At 35.5% G+C, this 23,863-nt stretch overlaps 1 protein-coding gene across 1 annotated transcript in view; it reads left to right on the forward strand.

The window, feature by feature from the left end:
* Positions 1–23,863, forward strand: part of GPM6A (glycoprotein M6A) — a 121,940-nt gene that overhangs the window by 78,413 nt on the left and 19,664 nt on the right. Inside the window, exons 2-3 of the mRNA XM_009075254.1 lie at positions 2,671–2,863; positions 16,901–17,057. Of these exons, the coding sequence (XP_009073502.1) occupies positions 2,671–2,863; positions 16,901–17,057 (350 nt within the window). The remainder of the gene's footprint in view (positions 1–2,670; positions 2,864–16,900; positions 17,058–23,863) is intronic.

The raw sequence follows: 23,863 nt of genomic DNA on the forward strand, positions 1-23,863 counted from the left end.
CATTGATGGAAAGTCCACAGTCTTCCTGGGTATAAACCCCCATAGTCTAACAGTCACTGAAGAAAGTCACAAAGTGATCACTGGACACTCAAAGCCTTGTGCTGCTGAATAGGAAAGCTACCTGTGTCAGTACAATAGAATGACAGGAATTGCAAGAAGCATATATTGTTCACCCAATGTTGTATGTGCTCAGAGATGGAAAAAAAATGAAATGCTGTTACCAAAGTATTGGAGAGTGGAAGGTGCTACACCCATGGATGTGTGTGCTGGCTGCTGGAGGTGGGTGACGTACAACAGGTTACTTAGCAAGACTTTGGCAGCAGCTTAAGTACATGAATATACACATTTTACATTTGGCATTTTACAGTTGGCTGTGATATAGTCAGTTGTCCTTAAACAAAAGTAATCTTAAGCTATAACTTTCTATTTTTATACAACCAGCATACACAGTTGGGAATGATCTCAAGTTTTGTCCTTTATATCTTTAATATATTCAATGTTTAGTATATTATATTTTTCTTCCTGGAATTATCCACTCATCCACTTTTGTAGTACTTTCACTTACAAAATATCAATAATTTCTATTTAACTGAAATGTGTGTATTTTTGAAAATGGCTTAAACTGTTCTCTTCAGAGAATCTGGTGTATGAATAGGTCCTAGGCATATATGTATGTATATGACAGATCAATATCTGTTCATCAAACATGAAAATGAATGTTTGAACAGGCAGAGGAAATCACTACTTTGCTTATCCTGGCTAAAAGAAATAGGAACTTACTAACTTAAAAGACAGAATATGAAATTATGTGTAGAAACTACATGTGAGATTTAGACATAATGAGAACAGAGGTAGTTTCTTTAAAGAATGACTTTTTTGTGCCTGTTTTTTTTCTCTTATTACATCTCTGGTAATCCTATGATTTAGCATAGGCTAAAGCATTTGGAGCATGTTAAAATATATTGACTCATAGAATCAAGGATCATAGAGTGGTTTGAGATGGAAGAGACCTTAAAGATCATTTAGTTCCAACCCCACTGCCATGGGCAGGGACGTCTTTCACTAGACAAAGAAGATCAGAGCTGCACTCAACCCAGCCTTGAACACCTCCAGGGCCTATGATTTAGCATAGGCTAAAGCATTTGGAGCATGTTAAAATATATTGACTCATAGAATCAAGGATCATAGAGTGGTTTGAGATGGAAGAGACCTTAAAGATCATTTAGTTCCAACCCCACTGCCATGGGCAGGGACGTCTTTCACTAGACAAAGAAGATCAGAGCTGCACTCAACCCAGCCTTGAACACCTCCAGGGGTGAGGTGACCAAAGAAGCTCAGAGCTGCATTCAACCCAGCCTTGAACACCTCCAGGGGTGAGGCATCCACAAGTTCTCTGGGTGACCTGTTCCAGTGCCTCACCAACCTCACAGCAAAGAACTTCCTCCTAATAGCTAACCTAAACCTACCCTCTCAGTTTGAAGCTATTCCCACTTGTCCTGTCACTACATGCTCTGGTAAAAATTCCCTCTCCATCTTTCTTTTAGGCTCCCTTCAGGTACTAGAAGGCCACAATTATGTCACCCTGAAACTTTGTCTTTTCCAGGCTGACCAAACCCAGTTCTCTCAGCCTTTCCTTACATGAGAGATGCTCCATCCCTCTAATTATCTTGGTGGTCCTCCTCTGGGCAGAGGGCTCATACCTGTTGAACATCTCATAAGTAATTTTAATTGGTCATTGCCTGTATAAGCATTTAAAATTTTATCGGTGCCACCTTGTGTTCTATCCGAGTCCTTTTTTGGCATAAACTGATAATGCTTAGGAGAAAATAGAACTTCTGGGAGCTGTCAATGCATGTTTGCCTTCTCTGAACCAGTGGATGTAGAAGTCCTTATGGGAGTGGTGATATTTCGAAGAGTCAGAGATGCTGCATTCATGAAACTACTTGACAAACTGAGCATCCTTGCTTAGGAGATGGTTTTTTTTGTGGAACTGGACATTGGTTTAGACACTGATGACTGGACTAAAGGTTGGCCTTATATAACTCAAGAGCAATTGCCTTCACTTAAGGCACATTGCACAGGGTAATATACATTGTGATAAAATTCACCTATATATTTTTTCTAATTCTGTGCCTTTTAGTGGATGTTTTTATTTATTCTTGTTGAGGTATTTGTGTGAGGCACAAGGAATTGGTGCCTTGTGCAGGAACAATTCTGTTGTATGGAAATATATGGAAAATATGAAATCAAGCAATGGAAGGAATTGAACTGGCAATTCTGTGGTATGGAAATATATGGAAAATATTAAATCAAGCAATGGAAGGAATTGAACTGAATAGGTGAACAACAGGAATTGCGAATATAGGTATAACCTAGGACTGGTATTATAACCTACTCTGAATAAAATTTTGAAGTTCTACAAGGAATTAACTGTTTAATCTTTCATGCTAATCACATGGCATGTCTACATTTAATAGGTCAAGTAGCAACTGAGAAAACTCAGAAGTTGAATTAATCTTTCACAGATTTTCTGACATTCTTCATTGTTATACTTGACCTAATCTTTCTTTGGCCTGAAGTCTTTCATTTTCAAAAGTGTTTCTCAAAGGTAAAATCTTTCTTTTTTCTTTCTTGATATAATGTATTAACACACAACTTTTTTTCTTCTAGGATGCTTCGAATGTTGCATCAAATGCCTGGGAGGTATTCCCTATGCATCTTTGATTGCTACCATCCTGCTGTATGCTGGAGTTGCACTGTTCTGTGGTTGTGGACATGAAGCACTTTCAGGAACCGTCAACATTCTGCAAACCTACTTTGAGATGACAAGAGCTGCAGGAGATGTTATTGATGTCTTTACCATGTAAGTTACTGGTTTCTTTTAATTGTTTCCTTTCAAAATTGCTGGAAAATTCCATGGGGTATATAAATTTGACTCAAGAAAATGTGCTTTAATGAAAATCATAGAAAGAATTATTTGGATAAGCTCAGCAGATGGAGTTTTGAATGAACTGATACCTTTACTGTTTACAAACAATGTTCCATACCTAATCACTTTTAAAAAATCCAGACCCAACCCCCCCAAAACTCCATAAGTAGACAAAGCAAGAGTGTGTGAGATGTAACAGTTCTGGGAATAAACACAACAGAGCAATAACTGAAGAGTTGTGCACAACCCTGAGACCTGAAATGTCAAAATTCTGTTGCCTCTGGTTTTCCTTTAATTGATCTATTTTGGAGGTTTAATTCTTTGCTACTCCTGGAAACCTGTTTCTGGAAGGCCTTGTTTTGTTAGGCATGTCCTTCCCTTTTTTATATTTATTACATTTTACAAAATAGTTTACTTTATCCTGAAATTAAATGACATATTTTCTAATATTTTTAAATTGCCTTTTTGAGATGTGATTTTCTTAGATATTTGAAATCTAAATTCTCACCTGGCTGCTAATGTTTGTAAGTATAGCTGAAGAATTCTACCCTTACATTTGTAAATATTTTTCTTTCATGAATGTGTTTTAGAGAAGTAAAGTGTCCATCAAAACACTGACCTCTTACGATGGATAATTTCATGATAATGGCATCTCAGGGCTTAGCAGTGGTCAGAAAGCAAACTAATTACTAACTGCTGGAAAAATCAAAGAGAAACAGAGGACAAACTTATGCCATTGTATAAATCCATCTTCCATCCATATTATTAATACTTTGTACAGTATTGATTCCCCAAAGAAGGAAAAAAAAGGATTATTAGACTTTTAGAACAGAGGCTATGTGGTTAAAAATTGAGTATAGTAGGACTCCTCAGTCTAGAAAGAGGGTGATTAAGAACTGTTGGGCTAGAGGTCTGTAAATTCAAGCGTTTTGAATAATATGTGCAAGGTTATCTTGTCTTTCTATTCCAGTACAAGAAGTTTGAAGTATCAGAGGAAAATAGTAGGCACCAGGTTTGGAAGGAACAAGTGATGGTCCTTAATTGCTTCATAGCAGATGTGTGAAGTTAGTTGCATATTATGAATGCCAAAAAATTTTACGCTTCAAGGGAAGACTGTAAAATCTTGGAAAATAAATCATTGATGGTTTCTAATGACATACAGACTTATCCAGATCAGGAAGTTCCAGAGTTCCAGAATAGTGTTGGGGGTTATCCTGTTGACTTGCCTGCTCTTTCTTTTTCCTTATATTCATTGTTTGAGTTAGGAAAATCGAAAAAATATATATATATTTGATTTGACTGGGTACCACTGTTTTCATAAGAGCTAGAAACAGAATCTTGTCGGGGGCTATAATAGGAAACATCCTTTTCAAAGCTTCTCTGCGAATATTAAATATATTCCTTGTGGGATTCGGGAGGGAGCATGTACTACTATGCCATATTGAAATTTCTTCTTCAGGTCAAGGAATTTAGATGTCCTTGTATAATAATATATTGGGTTGATGGGAAGATGTAACTTCTGCTTTGTCTTTTTGGCTTGTAATTTAGAATAATGGTTCTGACTTGACTTGGTGGCTAAGGTTCATTGTTATCCTGAATGAAAGATCAGTCATTTTATTAGGCTCTAACTTATTTTATTAGTCCCTAGGAAGCCATTAGTGCAGAACAGCCACAAATCGATGCTTTCTCTTCATAGTAAGTTTTCCAGCTTCCTACTGTCAAACACTTAAGTGAAAATATCAGTCAGGGGACATAGTTCAAATGCATATAATTCACTGGAGTAGATTAAAGAACTGTAAAGGTATTGAGATTTTTTTCTTGGTATATTCTTGTTTGTCTTAGCTAGTAGCTTTTTTGCTTTTTTAGCTTTCTTTGTTTACTGAAATGTACACTAAACGCAATTCTTTCTTTGGCAGACCTACTGTAATTGAAATTTCAGTTTATTGAGTAGTGAAAGATGTCTCTAAACTTACATCTGAAAGGGAGGAGGAGCAAATAGTTTGACTGAAAGCAGATGAGCCATTACTGTGAACTGAATAACCTGTGGGACTCTTCAAGAAATCTGCACATGTTAATTTTCTACCTGTTTAAATAGATATTATGCTACTTTAAAAAATAATTTTGTAGGGATAAGAAATGCTCAATATTTTGTCACTGATTATCAGCTGGCAGTGCAAAAGCCCTATGGTAATTATATTGTTTTGAAAGACCAAAAAACCAGAAAGAATATGTAAGTAGAAACAAACAGTGCAGTGCCTACATTCTTAAAATGATACATATTGAAATGGAAATAAAATCTAGTTGTTTATTGTTCTGATTAGAAATTATTATAATTTTTTTAAAAAATCTTGCAGTGTGCCTGACTAAATTATACTTTTTAAAGGTTATTTAACACATTTGGGCTCTTAATACTTCTAGTGCTCTGAAGTGTCTCAGGCTGGCCTGGAGTCTGTCCTTCTGTGATAAATGTGCTCCGCAGATGCTGCAGTGGAGTGAAGTGTGTTAGATTCTGTTCAATCACACTTATGGTTTCTATGTTTTTCAAATGTCATTCAGAATAAAAATCAATCCCTATCTGAGAGCTACTTATGTGGGTGGTAAGAGTTAAGGGCTGTTTTAACTGTGTCCACAAGTGTTTGTTCTGAATGCAAATAACACAACTTACAAACCACCCTGAATCTTTTATCTTTGTCAATGCAGCTGCTCACTGTAATTTAAAAGATGCAGCAGGCCTCTGTAGAGAAAGCAGGGCATAATGAGGGCATAAACAAAATCAGAAACACTCTTTAAGTGCCTAAAATAAAAACCAAAGTACCTAAATCCAACAACACTTCAGAAATATTCATATCAATGTCCCTGAGGGCATAAACAGCCCTGTATCCCTGCATGGCCTCCCCTAGGGGCTCTGCTCAACCTGCCTAGTACCCCATTTCAGTGAAGCTTGAGAGGTTCAGTCCTTCACTGCAGACTCTCCTGGCCATGAGGTTCAGATTGCCCTGCCTGCCCCTCCTGCTCTGCTCCCTGGCTGCCCTGTGCAGAGACCACATCCCACATGGTGCCTTGATGCCTGGGGAGAGACAAATTAAATTAGAACCTGTAATAGGCCACAAAGTCCCCTTGGAGGACTCAGCTCTTTGGGGTTCAGTCAAAAGCAACAGCCTTGTGGAAGAGAAATGGTGTCTGAGTGCTGGCCCTGCAGATTGAGTGGAGTCTACTGATTCCATCTCAGTGGGCTCTTGTCTGAGTTCAAATAATATATACAGTTGCAGCTCATATCTGCTTAGGAAATAAGTAATATTTATTATTTTGAAAATTCTGTACCAATTTGACAGCATTTAAAATTCTTTAGATGCCAGACAGTTATATCAGTTTTCTCAGATTGATGATTTTCTTTCCAAGTTAAAATACAGAATGATCATGATCAGTAATTCCAAAGTAATGGAGGCATCCTAGAGAGAATGTGGGTAGGGTAGAGAGAGTGCTTTAATAGCAAAGGTTTAAAGTAAAGAATTTTTTCCACTTTCTTATTTTGAGGGGGAGATACAACCCCAAATTTGTTCTGAAATAAAGTGCTAAACCAAAAAATTTCTGAAAACTAACAATGTTTTATAAAAAAATATTTTTTCTCAAAGTACTGGATTATAGGCTGACTTCAGTTTTTGTCAGGGTGACACAGGTAAAACAGATAGTCTAAAGTCTTGAAAACTAATAGAAATGAAATGCATTCAAATTCATGGGAACACATACTATACAGACAGGTATTCCTTATGGAGGGAACATATCTTCAAAAATCACAGATCTGAATGGTAGACTCTTCTCTCTTAAAACAATAATTTCTACATTCATTAACTTTTAGCAAATTGGATAGTTATAGAAAATATTTGGAATAATCAATGAGTGACCTTTTCATTGGGACTAACCTCTAATTATATTGCTTTTTGAATCATTTTGTGAAACTTCATTCCCTATAGTTCCGGACTTTTTCACTATCCACATAGAACACCGTTCTAATGGTAGCTGCTCCCCTTCCCCCCAAGCCCACAAGTGAGGAAATGCCTATTGGGGAATTTACAGGCCATAAGCTTCTGTTTGGGATGTGCATTCCTTCAGTGGATGTAGAGTACGTATTTTAGCTCCTTGTGGAAGCCTAAGAAAATAAATATGATGGCTTAAATTATCCTGAAAACTGCCTTTATAATATTTTAGCTGTAAGAGGTGATTAATTTATGTTGCCTACTTTGTCAGTTTAACAGCTCTGTAGACTTCACTGAGACTGAGTTATCTGCTTGATGTAGATGTGGTATTCAATCCTTCTAATAACTTAGTAAACTGCACTGAACACTTTATCTGAAAAGTACCAGGTATAACTAGATTTGCTTACTTAATCCAAGTTTTTGACAACATTATGAAGTCAGCAGAAATAGACATGATTATCAAGTGTGTATTGTGTGAGATGGATTTTTATATTTTTCTGATGTTTGGAAAAAATATAAAAAGAAGTTTGTTAGAAAATCAGCAGCACAAGGTATGTTTCATATATTTCCCAACAGCAGCTTTTTACAGGTCTTTCTCTTTAGTAAGCATGGCCAGTTAATGTCATCCGTCACATGTTTGTGATATATAGGTCATGGAACAAGGGAATCATGCTCTTAGAATGGGAAGTGAAGAAAGCTTCCTGATAGAAGCATTAAAACCATTTTCCCACTACAGTCAAAGCTAATTCAGGTCACTGTAAATTCACTTCCTTTTAAAAGTGTGAAACCAAATAGTAAACTAAATGAAGTTGTAATCCGTAAATCTGTTGTCACTGTCTTCTCTGTTGGAAGTGCCACAGACACTGTGCTGCATCCACCTTCCTAGTGCTAAAAATTCCCTTCCCTGATTTTCAGGTACTGCTATGGCCAAGTTTGATGCTTGTTGATAACCTTTCTGTTAGTCGGTGTATTGTTAGTGTTAATTAAGGTGACATTATTTAGTAATATACATATGCATGTGCAGCTGTTTTCTTTTGAGAAAAAGCTAAAGAACAGGTGTAGAATCTTTTCTATTCCCCTTATAAGCCAGTGTTTTGAAAAGGTAGATAAATAGATGTTATTCTGATCTGCTATTTGTTTTCTGTTGGCTTTGCAGCTCTCACAAGTTACATATTGATAGTCATAACATATTACTGTTATCATCAATATATTTACATTAATATTCATGGAATACTGTGAAAGGTATTACAATGTTACCTGTAGTAAAGGATAGCTGATATGAAATGTGATATTTATAAACATTTGTATTAGACTGTGTGATGATTCTAAGTTATCTGCTTAATACATAACAGTACTAATCTGTTTTTCCCTGTACGTGTTTGGTCTCTTACAAAAGCTTGTTATTCTTTAAATTTGAACTTAAATTATGTTTTTAACACTATTTGCATTATGGGAAGCAAAACATGTAAGTCTCTGCATCAGGAGAAGAAATTGCTAACTTATGCAAGGCTGTGTCGTAGCACGTTTGGAAACAGCAGCTATCCTAAACAGCCCTGGGAGATGATATCACTGATTCTGTATTGAGAAGATTCATCTGGGCACCAGTTCAGCTATCTGGGCCTATGAACAGGAAAAAGAGACAGGAAAGACATGAAGATCTATATGTATTGCATATACAAATCAAGTAGGATGAATAGCCCAGGCACATACAGTCATTTGCTGGAGATGTATACTGTGTATTTGGAGGTCTATACTGCCTCTTGGTAAGGGTTGTTTTTACACTACTGATTATGTAACAGTATCCAAGTAGTTATTTAAACAATAGCTTATTTTCCTTTATATATATATGTATATAAATGTTATCAAGGGAATTTGATCTGAAGTTTTTAGCTTCATATCTGTAAAACTGACATTAAAAGGTTCTTATAAAAATCTAGTTTTATATAAAAGATAATTATTTTCAAAACATGCTGTCTTAGAAGAAAGTTTATTTTTTAGATAGTACATTTTATTGTTGCATTAGATCAATGTGATATGACTAAAGTTGCTGAAAAAGCATCTGAAAAATGCTATAGATATCAGCAAAAATATTTTATTACATTGATATGTGTGAAGTTTAGTTTCTTCTGTGACTGTAAATAAGTTTCAATTGATCTCATTTCACCTAAGTATTGTAGAAAACCTAGCTTGATACTGTGTTTGCTGTGTATGCTGCACAGGCTGCTAACCCTGCAATATGGAAAGTAGACAACAGTGAGCTGTGAACTGCCTTATTCCAACCCTCTTTTGGACTCTACAGAGAATCTAGTCTCTTGGTATTTTTGAGGTATAAGCTCTGCAGATGTAGTCCAGAGTGCAGCAGAGGAGTCACATGGCTACATATAGCTTAGAAAGCAGTGTTGACATGATATAATAAACTGATTGGTAGACTTAAATACTTGGTACTAATAACTTGCTGTTAATGCAGTATTTATTTCAGGAACTTATTTTGGACTCAGTCTTGACTGATACGATGGACTGAACATCCATTAGTGGTTGGAATGCAGTATGAACAGTCTTGGAGCATACTTACCTTTTAGCTTAATTGGAAAGGAATCCATGCTATGCACTATGAAAACCATGATGCAAACCATATCTCCATAAGTAGGGACAGCTGCAGGACTTGCTTAAAAAGCAAAAAAAAATAAATCTATGCCTGATCCAAGATGCTAATTAGGAAGTACACATAGTCCTTAATACTTGTAAAGTTAGAGGTTTGTTCACAGAGTTGAGTGGTAAGAAGATTTCTATCTTCTAGGCTAATGAGAGTCCTCACTAGCAGCACTTCACAAGTTCTTGTACCTGGATTCTAACTATGTGTAGAAGTATGAAGCTATCTCTGCAAGGAAGTTCTAACCTTGCCCTGTGTCTTGCTCATGTATTATAATTTGACAGGAACCACCAGAGAGAACACCATGCAATTGAAAATTCAATTTACTTAAGGAGAATGTTTTCTTTTTTATTGGAATTATTGAGTCACATATAAATAGTAGCACTGGAAAAATACAGCTTATTAAAAACTGGATGCAGAACATAGCATTTTATATCTGATATCATAAGTAGATGCAAGTCTGACAAAACATGCCAGCACCTGAGAATATGACCTTTGCAAGATTATACAGTGCTGAAAATTCACATTTACTAGCTACTCAGCTGTATTATGTAGCTTAGTGTTCTGCATTCTGTTAAAAGCAAAACCAGTAAGAAGCTATGTGATCAAAATTCAAGATTTGGGAAGTACCTGCAAAATTTTAGTCCTCATTTTATGAAATAACTAAATAAGGAAATTCATAGCAGTGCATGTGAACACCAGTAGAATGGTCTTACATAAAGAATTTATCAGTCTTCATCTGTGCAAATACAGTCTCCTACTTTTAGCCAGACATCTGTATTATTTAATACTGTGTTAAGCAGCTCTCTTGGTTGACTGGAATTTTAGATTAGCTGTAATCACTGCATGCCTGTGATTGCACTTGCAACATACCTTTCTTAGTAGGTGGTTCATCTCCATAGGAAATATCTTTTTCTCTTTTGAATGCCTTTATTTCCTTTTAGTCTTAGTTCACTTTCTAAACATATAAAATGGAAAATGAATACTTCTATGTAATATACATATTGCTAAATTTTGCCTTATGTGCCATGTAAAACTAAGATAACTCACCATTCCACAGGAGACCTGAAAAGAGTAAAATTCACTATTACCATCCCAATCTAGACTTTTATTGTAATACACTTTTACACTGTCAGTATGTACTTCATATGTCTCCAAGTTTATGGTTGTAATAATGAGATATGCACAAATCCTGTGATATGCTTTTGCCACATCCCTTTATACTTTATTCCTATAGAAAGCTGCCTGGGAATTCAATATCCACAGTCCACAATAACCATCATATAATTCCACTAGAAGTCTGTACGTTACTGTGCACTAGTTCCAAAGGCGTTTTTGGCCTTCTTCAGGCGAAGAAAGCTCCAGATTTCTTCTGTAATTAGCATCTCTAAAAACATCTCTATGCAAGCAGTTTTGCTAGAGGTGAGCAGACAGAAGAAGACTAGATTATGAGAAAAGCCAGCTTTGAGAAGCAGCCCTGTCCATATGTCATAGTAAAAATTTGTGTTTTGGACTGCAAGTTTTCATGATTATTTCAATTCTTGCACTGGATTATTTCCTATTCCAAGAAAGTTACAAGATTCATAGGGCAGAGATGTGGTTTGTGCTGCTATTGCTCCTCTTCAATTAGCTTGTGGATTCTCTACTGCCTTTAGAGGTCTTCCATGAAATCTCTGTTCAACTGTTCCATTCCTAGAAAGGAAGCAACAATCAAACTTTTAGAGGATGATGATTTAGGGTTCTATTCTGCATACCTATAGAGAATTGTATGCCACAAATTAAAATCAATGGGATCTTATGTCATATCAGCTTTTGTTCAGAGTAGAATAAGAAAATCTGGCCCTTGCAGAATGTGAGTGTAATTTGCATATTATCCTATGATGATCTCTTTATATAATCCCACCAGCCTGGCTTTTGTTTTGAGCGAATGTTCTGTATGATTACATAGAAAATTTCTTCCAGAAATGCAGAATCAGAAGCCTCTGTTTTCTTTCTATTTTGTTTTATTTCTACATTAATAAAAATTGCTTTTCAGTCTTTGCTGGTCTTATCCTTTGTCTAATGTTAATACTTTCTCTTTTCATAATTTCCTGTCAAACTCTAACTGAACATTCTGTACACCAATTTTGTTTTCTTTCCACCTGAAATTTAGAAGCTGACTCTGTATTAACCTAATTTTAAAAAAATTCCTCATGGACCTATACTGACATTTTCTTAGTGGTTTCACTTTTCCCTTCTCAGTGAGAATATTTCTGTTTCTTTTACCTCATCTATGTTGTTACTTAGAGTGTTCTGGTCTTTGAAGGCAGTATATGATTATTAGTAAATAATTCTTTTCCCCTGCTGTTTGTATGTTTTCCTTCCAAAGTTTGCCTTTGCTTGTCTTCTCCCTCTGTTAACAATACCTCTCTGCTTCATGGTACCAACTAACTTCTTTGCTCAATCTGTTTAAATACATAATGTCATGAATTTACACCAAGAAATTGTTCCCAGCTGGTTTGCAGGAGAGCCTGAGCAGGTCTTAAAAAAACTTCCATGGGGCTTGGTTTCTGCATATCCTAATCAGACCTTCTTGCATGCAGACATCCCCTTCTATCTTGTCTGTCTTCAAAAAATGCATTTGCAAAACTGTTTCTACAAGCTTGAGACAGCTTGAGGGGAGAGGCTGCTGTTTCAGTGTCTTAACAGCCTCTTAGGATCAGTCCCTCAGGGGGCAAAAGGATCAGCATGGAGGCCAGCATTGTTGATTTAGAGTAACAGAAATTATTGTGCATTCTGGATGTGAATATCAACTATTCAAAGTTCCCTGTAACTGAAAAAAAACCAACTCACAACAAAACCCCCTCAAACCCTCCAAACTGGCACAGCTGTCCTACCCAACGGTAGTATTTGGGTTGTCTTTCTAAATTGCTTATGGCAACAGATAAAAATATAACCAGTTTTTAATTATGAATTGTACTATGGTAGCCTAACCAACTTTTTAGTACTTTCACAGCTTTAGTATTTTATTTTTCTTATTGTAGTTTGTGGGGTTTTTTAGCTTAGAAATAGATAAAATTGCCTGAATCTACTTTCATTCAGAGAGTTATGGTATAGTTTACTGGCAATCATGTACTATTCAACATCTGTTATACCTTAATATCATTGTATGTATTGCAGAAGTTATGTTATAAATTCAGGGAGAGAAATGTGAAACAGAATTGTAAATGCTGGAAAACTAGTCCGACAGTAATACCTAGTACTCTGGTGGTCTAGTCCAATGGAAACCTTTGCAATAGCAGGCTTTTATCACTTTTATCACTTGTTCAGGCTGAAAGTGAATACATAATTTCTTTGAATAAAATGGTTTTCTGGATAGCAGGAGAATCATGTGTCACAGGACAAACTAGTGTGGTCTTTTAACTGCTGTTAATTACAACTGAAAGTCTGCAACACATTCCTATATTAACCAAATGAAAAAGAAAAATATCCCTAGCAAGTATGTAGATTGTTCTGAAGCAATTGTTCCAAAGCAATATTAACACACTTTTCACAAAAACCTGCTACACGTAGATATGATCATTCAACAATTAATCTTATTGCTTGCTGATTTACTTTATTTTAAAATCATTGAGTTTGCCAAAACACAATTAAAATACACAATAGGAAATATACAACATTGATCTGACTCACTGAGAATGTTTCCACTGACCTCTGACTTGTCTCTCCTGGGATAGTCTGCTTGGTACTCAGCCTCAACCTGTTTGTTGAGAAGTCAGCATTGATCACTTCCATCAATACTTTCTGCCAGAAGAAAAATGTGGTTTCTCTAGAGATATTTTAATATTCATCTGGTTGGATAGAATCCAGATTCAGATTAATGAATTAGGAAGTCTGCTTAATATGGAATAATTAATGACCCAGCAGCAGAGAAAGAGCTAAAAATTGAAAGATCAGCTTGATTTAAATCACAAATTGAAAACAGTGGTGTTTGTGTTTTTAACATTTTTGAACATCGCGTTGTGAGGAAAAGCAGATCTGAAATGCATGGAGAATCTGCCAGATTAAGACAGTACACAAAATATGTTTTAGATTATTATATATTATTTTAAAAAAGGCTTTTACTGATTTCAAGATTTTTTCACATTTATTTTATATTTAGATAATAATTCAGCTTATTTTACTCTGTAACCTAGGTTAATATGTGAAGATTGCATGATCAACATGATTTTTTTTTAAACATCAGATTTATCTTCATAATCTCATTGTCTGCCTTGCAGTAGAAACTTTACATGACCTTAATGATATCATTATATGATACTAATAGGACTCCTGCATATACTGAATAGGTGTTCAAGATTTCTTATTGTTCATCTCATTTAGTGTAGCTTTACTCTTCACCTAATATATATTTTTCCAACTTGTCAGGAGTACAAAACTTATCTTTACAATTTTGCCTCCGCTTTTCTTATCCATCTCTTTCCTTCCATTCCAGCCTACACAAGTGTAAGCCCTTCCTGTCCTTTTTCTTTGTCCTTGCCCATCTTGCCCATTGGCTCATGTTCATTACCCCTTCTGCCATTCCCTTCTACCTCCCTGGCTGCTCTCATGCTCTGTCTGCAGCATTTGAGAATTTGCTGAAGCACAGATGGCAATTAATCTCCTTGAGTTCATCCACAAAAAAATCACATTTTATTTTAAAGAAAGGCAATCTTCATTTTACAAGGTCTATCTTTTATTATGTATTATAACTTAATTCGAAAATAAAAGTTTATGTGAAATGTATTAGGTGCTGCAGAATAATTTAATAACAATGCTATCTTCAAAACTATATATATATAAAATTTTACTGCTGTAATATGTTTTCTTTAAATACAGCAGACACTAAATGTAGTTATATTGCAATACAATTCTATCTGGCTTTTAAAGAGGTAGTTGAGTAATTGTCTCACAATTTTTGTTTATCTCTTTGCTCTTTGCTTTATACGAGGTCCTTTCTCCTTGGCATAAGTCTGGCTATTTCATCCCATGTAGTCTGCTCGGTAGAGATTTTACTACTCTCTGTGTGTGAGGAAGAAATTGATTTCTATGTTTGGCTAGTATATAGCTATATATAATTTTTCCTTGTGAAAGGAAGGCTTAAGTGAAAGTTATTCCTGTAGATGCACATAAGGCTGAGGAAAAAGCAGAGATCTCTTAGAACACTTTTTGACACAAGCAGCTCAGTGGGAGACTCAGCACAGATGGTTTAAAAGGCTGTTCTAAGGGCTGAAATAGTCTCTGGACTTCCCAAAAGTCTTAATCTCTTTAGGGCAATGATAGCTTGTAACTGAGCAAACAGAGGTCTGTGAGGAGCTGCTGCTGGCAGACCTCCCACACTTCAGCCACTGGTGAAGGTCACAATTTTCTAAGGTATATAACATTGGAATTGGAAGAGTTTTTACGAAAGAGCAAGAAGGTTGTTGGCTGTTTGGATTTTTTAAGGTTTGGGGTTTTTTCACCAATAATGACAAGATAGGCTTAAAACATAATTTTCCTGTTAAAAAAAGCTGAATTATTATAAAATTAGGGACATGGCATTTTTTGCAATGTAATCAAGAATCATTTGTATTAAAAAAATTATATATATTATATATATTATCTTCTCATGCTGTCTATTCTGTTATATTTGTTTCACCATTTTGAATAGTTCAGGCCTCTATTCTATACAAATATTAATTTACTCTAGCTTTCACTTCAGTATGAAAGAAAAAGTGATGTACAAAAAACGCTGTAAGAGCTTTGTTATTGAAATGTTAGGGCAAAACATATCTTGTCTCATTCACAGAACCCTTCAGTTATCACCTTATAAAAAATGCTATGACAGGTGCCAAAAGCTTTCATTTGCAGTACTTCTCCCACCCCCAATCAGGTCAGAAGTTTAATTGCATTTTTATGTGACTAATGCAAGCTTAAGACACGTTCAGTAAAGTTGCAGACACAGTCATATGCCGGAAATATCAGCTGCGAACTTGAACCTGACTTTGAATTTTTTGAAACCTATTCAATCTCAAAGGTATTTTTAACAGGTTTTTAGATTTGTTATTGTATTGTACATGTGAAATGCGTATTGAGAGTTGTCTTTTGGGTGCTGCTGAAAAGCATACTCCTAAGGAAATGTCATCATTAATATTTCCTTTCATAACAATAAAAGCATTAATCCTTGTCTTGAGAAACATCCAGAAAGGGTAATGGTTTGATGCATGTCAGAATTCATCTTCCAGATCCTTGCCTTATATTTTGTCCTATGTTTTTATGAGCTGTTGCTATCTTGACCTGAACAACATGACTGGAACTTACTAACATCTTAAATTTGCATATTACCATTCTCTAAAGAGTTGCATGGTTCCTGTCATGTCCTGTTGATAAACTGGAAATTTAATGTGGTTATTTTTTTAGAGATGGTCAGGTAGGAAACTTTGAAAACTGCTAATCCAAGGCAATGGTCGCTAGGAATGTTTCCAAGTTTAGACAAAATGCTTAGAACACAGAGGTTCTATCAAACATCTTTTCACAAACTCTGGTCATGAGAGAACATTTAGGATGCAGAGTCTCTTCAAGCCAATGTTGAGCTTCTAGACAGTGCTGGGCAAAATAATCTTCTCTGTAATAAATTGAGCCTTCTAGGGCTCTGCATGTCACACTACAAGCCATACTCTCATTTCTTCAGCTGTGGGTCTGTGAAATGATGTTTTTAAAGCCCCATTATAGAAGAATGCCAGATTACGTGACCTTATTACTTTGGTAATAATATGTTTCTGGTTTGAAGTTAGGGATCTCTCTTGATGGCTTTATTATTCTGTGTCAGACACTTGTCCATTGAAGAGTAAGTGGGAGAATAATGATGAGAAGATAGCCCAGATTAACACTGCAGCTTGACAACTGCTTGTACAGGTAGAAAGGCTTATTGAAGATTGTGAATTAATATCTCTTCTATAACCTAAGAGCTGGATACAATGTGTTACTCAGGAGATGTGTCAGATTTTTGTTTCCTTTTTCTTTTCCATTTTCTTTTCCACTTTATTTAGGGGAAAAATAAAAAAAAAGAAACTGACTTTTAAATTAATGTGACAACTTGTGCTGTCTAACCTAAACAGATCCATTTTTATATTTAATTAAATTCTATGGCCTATTGTTTCTTAGATCAATGCTATTTTATTTCAAAGCTCACTCCTGGCCTTGGTTTCAGCTGTCATTATAGCACATCAGCACTTAAGCTGACTCCAGTGTAAAAACTTTGAGGCTTAATGGGACTCCTTATCTCACCCTGAAATTTCAGTCAGCTTGAAATACTTATGCAGATAATTAATTTTTGCTGTTCCTGTACAGGATTGACATCTTCAAGTATGTGATATATGGTGTAGCAGCTGCATTCTTTGTATATGGCATTTTGCTGATGGTGGAAGGATTCTTTACAACTGGTGCCATCAAGGATCTCTATGGGGACTTCAAAATCACCACTTGTGGCAGATGTGTCAGCGCTTGGGTAAGTGGTTAAAAAAATACTTGTACTTATGACAGTTTCAACATGTTTTATACATTTTGTAGGTACTTGCAATGTTTATTTTTTGGTTTTGTGTTTCTTTAATATTTTGTGATACTTCAGTTTAGTGGTTAAAAACAATAGCAAAGGAGAATAGAGCATTACAAATGTTCTCTGTACTGGTTACACATTAAGTAATTCTGGCTGCTTAGGAGCAATTAATTCCACCAGTTGAATGGGAAAGCTTATTATCTCCACAACATAAGCTGTTCTGGACATAACTAAAACTGTGTAATGCCTCCAGCTCTGCTGGGAAAGAAATATTTTTCTGACTAATATTTTCAGTTATTTTAGGAATCTTGCCTGTTCCTCTTTGGAACAAGATTTGTTTCTAAATGGCAAACAGCCTATTATTTACTCCTATGTTACCTCTGATTTGGAGAGACCATTCACTCATGACCATGGAAAACCTAGATTCAAAAAATTCTGATTTGTACTGGGACTTAAATGGAAGTTTGTCATACTTATATTGCTGACTGTTTGAACTGGGATAATTTTAGCATCTCTGTTCTATAGCAGGTAAGTAATTAACTTTTTTGGTATTTGACTCTTCTGCATCTAAGGTAAGAGGTGTGGGTACTTGATAGCTGTTGGGGTTGGATATTTCTGCAAATACCATCAGTATCAATAAATCATATTTTGTGATGAAAATAAATTATTAAATACAGACAAGTATATCCAGCTGTTAAGGTACACTTAATTTTGTGCTATATTAACAATAAATTATATATAATATAATAGCCAGGGTTGGGTTTCCCATTGTACACTACTACAACTATCAACATTTATTAAACTGGAATACAGTCTAAGAACAAATATAGGTAATATATACTTCCAGTCACACAAAGACTATCAAAACTAGTGTTTTGGATATCTTGACATTTAAGGTTAAACTGAACACAGATGATCTACACATGATTAACTGGGGAATACAAGCAACATGTATGCCATCCCTACATGGATGTAACATGCTCCACAATAATCCTGTGTTTTCATCTTTTTTTTAATATATTTTTGTTTTCCTGCCAAATATCATTGTATGAGTTTGGCACTTTGGTTACGATTGTTTTAAAACCTTTAAATAAATATACAAATAAAAAGTGGGAACATTTTAAATAAAGAGAATTTATTGCTTATAGCAACACTGCTTTCATCCCTGGAAAGAAATGTCTAATCTATATTCACTGAGAAACTACTAAGCTCGTTCAAATTCTGTACAGAATAACAAATTTTTTCAGAACATTTTTTTCTACACAACTCCCATGAATTCCTGTCCTCAGTATTGCAGCAGAGCAGTGCTACGTCCTCTCACAGTTGATTCCCTTGCAGTATTATCTGTAATTCTGTAGTATATGTCTAGAAAAAATGAACAGTTAAACAACTATTCTATGGTGAATATCACTGTTATTGTCAGTAATTCATTAAATTAATACCTTCAGGATTTTAGTTTTCTCATCAGTAATTTGCAATGCTTGTGTTTAAGAAACCCTGGGTTGATACACGTTGTGCAGCTAAGGTTAAGGCTGGGTACTGTTTAGGATCAAAATTAAAATAAGCCATCAATTATTTTGAGTTTAATATGTTGTTTTCATTATTCTTTAACTTAGTGGAAGTTTTTTCTTATTCCTGGAGGAAAAACCAAACAAAACCTCCTGTTTGAGTGCTTGTCTTATTTTAGTGACAATTTAAGATTGCAATACAAATGCCTGGAACTATTTTGGATTGTTATTCTGGCCTTAGTGTCTGTGTTCTAGAGATCTGAGAGTAAGAGAGTATATGCAGGATTTTTGTCAGTTAAAACTTGATACCCTTTTTGACTAGGTTGATTTTAATTATCTCATATTTAAAATTCTTACAGGGCAAGTAACAGTTTGCTTTAAAAAAGCATTTGAAAGTAGAAAATATTTCAATCCAGTAGTGTTGTGTTTAGAATTAGTCAGTTCTTTAAAACATGCAATGATATGAAGAAATAACTTCTAGCCACAACAAAAGGACATCTAGAGAGGTAAATCAAACCTAATCAGTATTGTGTGCCAAAGTCAGATTGTTCAATTGCTATGAAAGTTTGCTGTAATAAATTTTGTTGTGCACAGTTGTCAAAAGGAGATAATGCTGTTGAAGGGGAATGGCAGATACTACAAGTTGCAAGAAAGCTTCCTTGCATACAATTTTGATATAGTAATTTTGTAAATACTGTCAAAGACTAAACAGTTTGTTTCTTTTAACAAATCCTTAATTCTAACAGAAATGTACACACAGCATATTTATTGTTTTGGAGAATAAAAATTATAAATATGGCTCCACATCAGAACCCCTTTGTAAAGAATTGTGACTATGATTTCACATCAAATTTGTTGATGTCTTTCTAAATAACATTTTAGCATGTTAAAGTCTGAAAATGAAGTTTCCTTTTGCTTTACCATTGTTACCAGTTTCTTGTGAATAATATTTTGCATGAGCAAATTTTTTTTGTCTGTGACTAAGCCTATTATGAAAATGGGGGGAAAAATACAGTGAAAAAATTTCAAGGAGGTAAAGTTTATTTTAACTTTATATGGATAAGCTATATTTCTGTATATGATGTCCTGGTCCGATAAGACTCGAGAGTGTTCAATCAATACCCTCAATGTGAAATAAGACACAAACGAGGTCAAAATACCGTTAGGGAGTGAGACTTTATCATTGGTTACTCAGGGGGAGAGGTAAGGGGCTATCGAAAAGTTAGAAACAGAAAAGGGGGAAAGCAAGCAAGATTTGGGATGATGCAGCAGAGAGAGTCACCACCGTAGGTCCAGTAGCATTCTGATGATCCATAGCTGTCTTTTCTTTGGCTGTGAGTGTGCGCCATGCTCTGGTGCTGGTACTAATTCCCAGCCTCTGATGTCAGTTGTGGACAATGGTGGACAGTGGTGCCTCCTGGTCTAGGCAGCTGGAGGGATGTCGATCATTATCTGGCAGATGGATGGGCAGCCAGAGGATGTAGGTGGTGGACAGTGGTGCCTCCTTACCTCGGAATGTGGGTCCTTGTCTGTTAGCTGGAGGATTTGGGTGGAGGACAAAGGTGTCTAGACTGGTGACACCCTGTGAATCAACAAACTTTGAGGCAAACAGTCCAGGGGTCCCTGTCTTCAGTCTGCTTCACCAAGTCTTCAAAGCCAGGCAATGTCGAAACAAACATTTCTTAAAGGTCCTTACATATGGAAATATAAAAGGTAACATCTTTCCCTTTTTTTCTTTTTTTTTTTTTAAGAAATATTATCTGAAAAACAGCCTTCAAGAATACCAAGTCAACATCTGTAGGAGCTTTTCATGTGCTCTTCCTGACCTCCCTCCTTAGCCGCAAATAGCTCACTTTCTAGCTTTGCCTTAAGTAACGGAAGAAGAAATAGCTCAACCTAACCTTTCCAGTGACTGTATAGTTGTTTAATCAGATGATATGAGCATTCAGAGGCTTAGCATCCAATTCATGCCAGTGCTACTGTGGAGTGTAGCGCTTCTGAGATCTGAGAGAGAGCCTGTGAAAGTGACAGTGAAGAATCTCATTGGCAACGTTTGCAGAATTAATTTACTGTTAAAAGTAAACCAAAAGCAGTAAACCACTGCCAGTAGCATTTGAGGAGGGATGGCTGCACTTCCAGTTTTCATTTTTCAGTGCCTGAACATGCTTTTTGAGGATTAAATAAGCAGTTATATATAACTGTGCTGCAGCATGATTAGCGAAGAATGGGAGACAGGCCTGAAGCCACCTGTGACACTGAGTGTTTGCGATTTAATACCCTTCCTATTTATATTCAGCTAGCTTGGGGATGGAAAGCCTCATTTACACCTTGTTTTAGAATTTCTGCTCACAGAGGCAATTAAAAAAATGAAGAAAGAAATGCAATGAGGTTTTTCCCCTGCCCATTTTATGCTATGAAATGGGAAAGCAGGTTGTTGTCTTTTTATTTCATCAGAAAACATTGTATAAAGATTTCATCCTGGTAGCTGTATTTCTATTTCTTTGCATCTTACTTTTTTAAGAAAACATGTTAAGGCTGTAATTTTAAGTTGCACTGGCATGTATCTTTTGTATCTTTAGTATTTAGGAACTTTTTATTTTATTGGCAAAAAGGATATTTATGTCTTTGACAATAATTTTGGCTACCTGAAGACCTATATACTATATGACCCATGCTTCATGAGTGCTTAAACTAAAATATGGACTTCCCAAAATATTTCCAGATTTTGCTTTGCAAGCAAAAATAAGGAAGTTGCACAAACGTTTTGAAAAACCATCTGTGATCTTGCCCTTACCAGACCAGTTAGAATGCAGTGAAACAGCAGCATATTGACGTCTGATTCTTTGTGTAATAGGAGGAAGAGAGTTCAGTGCAGGCTCAGCTGGCTTTCCCACCCAGAACAGATACATTATTTCTGAATGCTAGAAAGGAAGCTCTCATTTCTGAAAATTAGATACCATATCTGGATATTCTGGTGGAAAAATGCTGAGCTGACAGACAGGAAGCCTTTATTCTGATTGAGTACTTCTCTATCTGAGGAATGCAGACTGCTTCCTACCAACATGCTTCTTCATTTATGAGAAATACAGAACCTTCTCTCCAAAACAGCAGATGTACTTATGGGTCTAGAACCCTTTAATCCAATCTTAAATAAGGAAGTATCTAAAAACCACTTGTCCTGATACATGTTAAATAGTGAATACCATATTTTTAGACAGTTATGTGGGAAAAGGGAAAGCTGAGATTTGTATGGTGCTCCTACCTTTCAGACTGTATAATTAAAAATCAGAAACATGAATTATTGCCACAAATGACCCAGAAGTTAATGGAGAAGTTAATTTCAGAGGGAATATATTGTGGCAGATGTATTCCACCTAACTAGGAATGTTACTAAGGCTGTCAAGAGAAGGGCCTATGCTCATTCAGTAGTTAAGAGAGAGAGAGAATTAGGCAGACTTTCTCAGATACGATGAATTTTTCTGCAACTGCCCTATTTTTTGCAAAGAATATAACTCCCACATCTTTTAAGCTATGTCATTTATATTAAACACTTCAATCAACTATCTAAATTTAGTAGAATGTATCCTGCTTGGCCCCTTTAGTTGGAGTTTAGATGAATAACATTTGCTATCTAAACACTGCTGGAGTTAGTAAATGAAAGAAAACATATTAGTGATTTTCTAGATTTCTGGAAGTCACCTCATCCCTGGATAGTAGACGAGTGTTGGAATTTCCTTAGAGGACAGAGTTCCTTGCAATATGCTGCATTTGTTCTTGAAATAGGAAGGACAAGCCCTAGCAATACTTCAGAACTCGGCTAAGTGGTTGAGAAATTAATCTTTATGCCATTGCTCTGCCAATTACATACTAGCAATACTTCAGAACTCAGCTAAGTGGTTAAGAAATTAACCTTTATGCCATTGCTCTGCCAATTACATTGTTAATATATCTATGGTTTCTTAAGAAGAAGAACGCAAGTTATTTTTTTCTTTATTTGTTATACTTTTAGAAATCTTTTGGAGTGAGCTCAGAAATTATTTTGTTCTATATTTCTATGTTTCCATATTTTTTCACTCAGGGATATTACACTTAAAAAATCGTACTTGTATCTGATCATTCCTCACACTTAACTTGCCATGTGCTGTATGTGCAGCCCTTTTGTGGACTGCAGTGTTCATTACTTCCTTAAACAGAATGGTGTGCCAGACTTCTCAAACCCCATTAATAATCTATCAGGAGTGTGCCAGGCTTCTCAAACCCCATTAATAATCTATCAGGAAAGAATACATGTTCTTATTTTGGCAACCAAGTATACATTTTGAGACACATCTGTTTAGAAATGCTATGAGTATTATTTTTGCTTTCTAGTTTCAGCTTCACTGTCCTTTTTTCCCAGTACTTTATTTTCCATGCAAACTTCCTGGACAAAAATTGCATTCTTGGCAGTGCAAATTTTTTCCATGCAAACTTCCTGAACAAAAATTGCATTCTTGGCAGTGCAAAAAATGTAAATAATCTGTATAGTGCAGTTTTTTCCCAGCTGAGTGTTATGTCTGTCCTGGGTATAGAAAACTTGTCATCACCGAAAGCCATTAGAGTATGGATCAGGAATTTATAAATAGGTTATCAGCTATTTTGTAACCAAATACCTGGAAAATTTACTACTAAGACCTGCCTACATTGGCAGGGAGTGGGTCATGATGAAACTGATTATTTTTCATATTTTATGTCTTTGAAGTGAAGTTATGTGGCATGAATGTAGTCTGAAGAGCCCATGAAGAAGTATTAATGAAGAAACCTACTCCATTTTTGAAGCAGATTTAAAATCAGATTATTTATCTGTTATAACATTTCGATACAAAGCCAATAGCTTAGCTACATTCCAGACAACACCTCAAAGTATTAGAAACAACACCAAGAAGAAAAATTAAAGGAAAGGATGAGTTTGTGAATATGAAAATATAAATGTATGTATTTTGAGAAAATGTAAATCCTATCTGGAAGACTGTAAAATTAAATAGGAAACTCTGCTGCTGTTAAGCAGCGATTAAGATCCAGTGCTTTCTGTAGGGCTTCAGAAGCCTTTCAGATTACAAAAATTATAGTCTTGACTGAAAGATATATAAAATAACTAATGCTAACAACCTTAAGCAAGACAATGCTACAAACCCATCAAAATTCTAAACAAAATTCAGGAAAAGAATAAAAGAGAATATTTGTTTATAAGGAAGTAATGAAGAGACAAACTGC

The sequence above is a fragment of the Acanthisitta chloris genome, unplaced genomic scaffold (genome assembly GCF_000695815.1).
Source record: "Acanthisitta chloris isolate BGI_N310 unplaced genomic scaffold, ASM69581v1 scaffold6825, whole genome shotgun sequence".
Taxonomy (NCBI): domain Eukaryota; kingdom Metazoa; phylum Chordata; class Aves; order Passeriformes; family Acanthisittidae; genus Acanthisitta; species Acanthisitta chloris.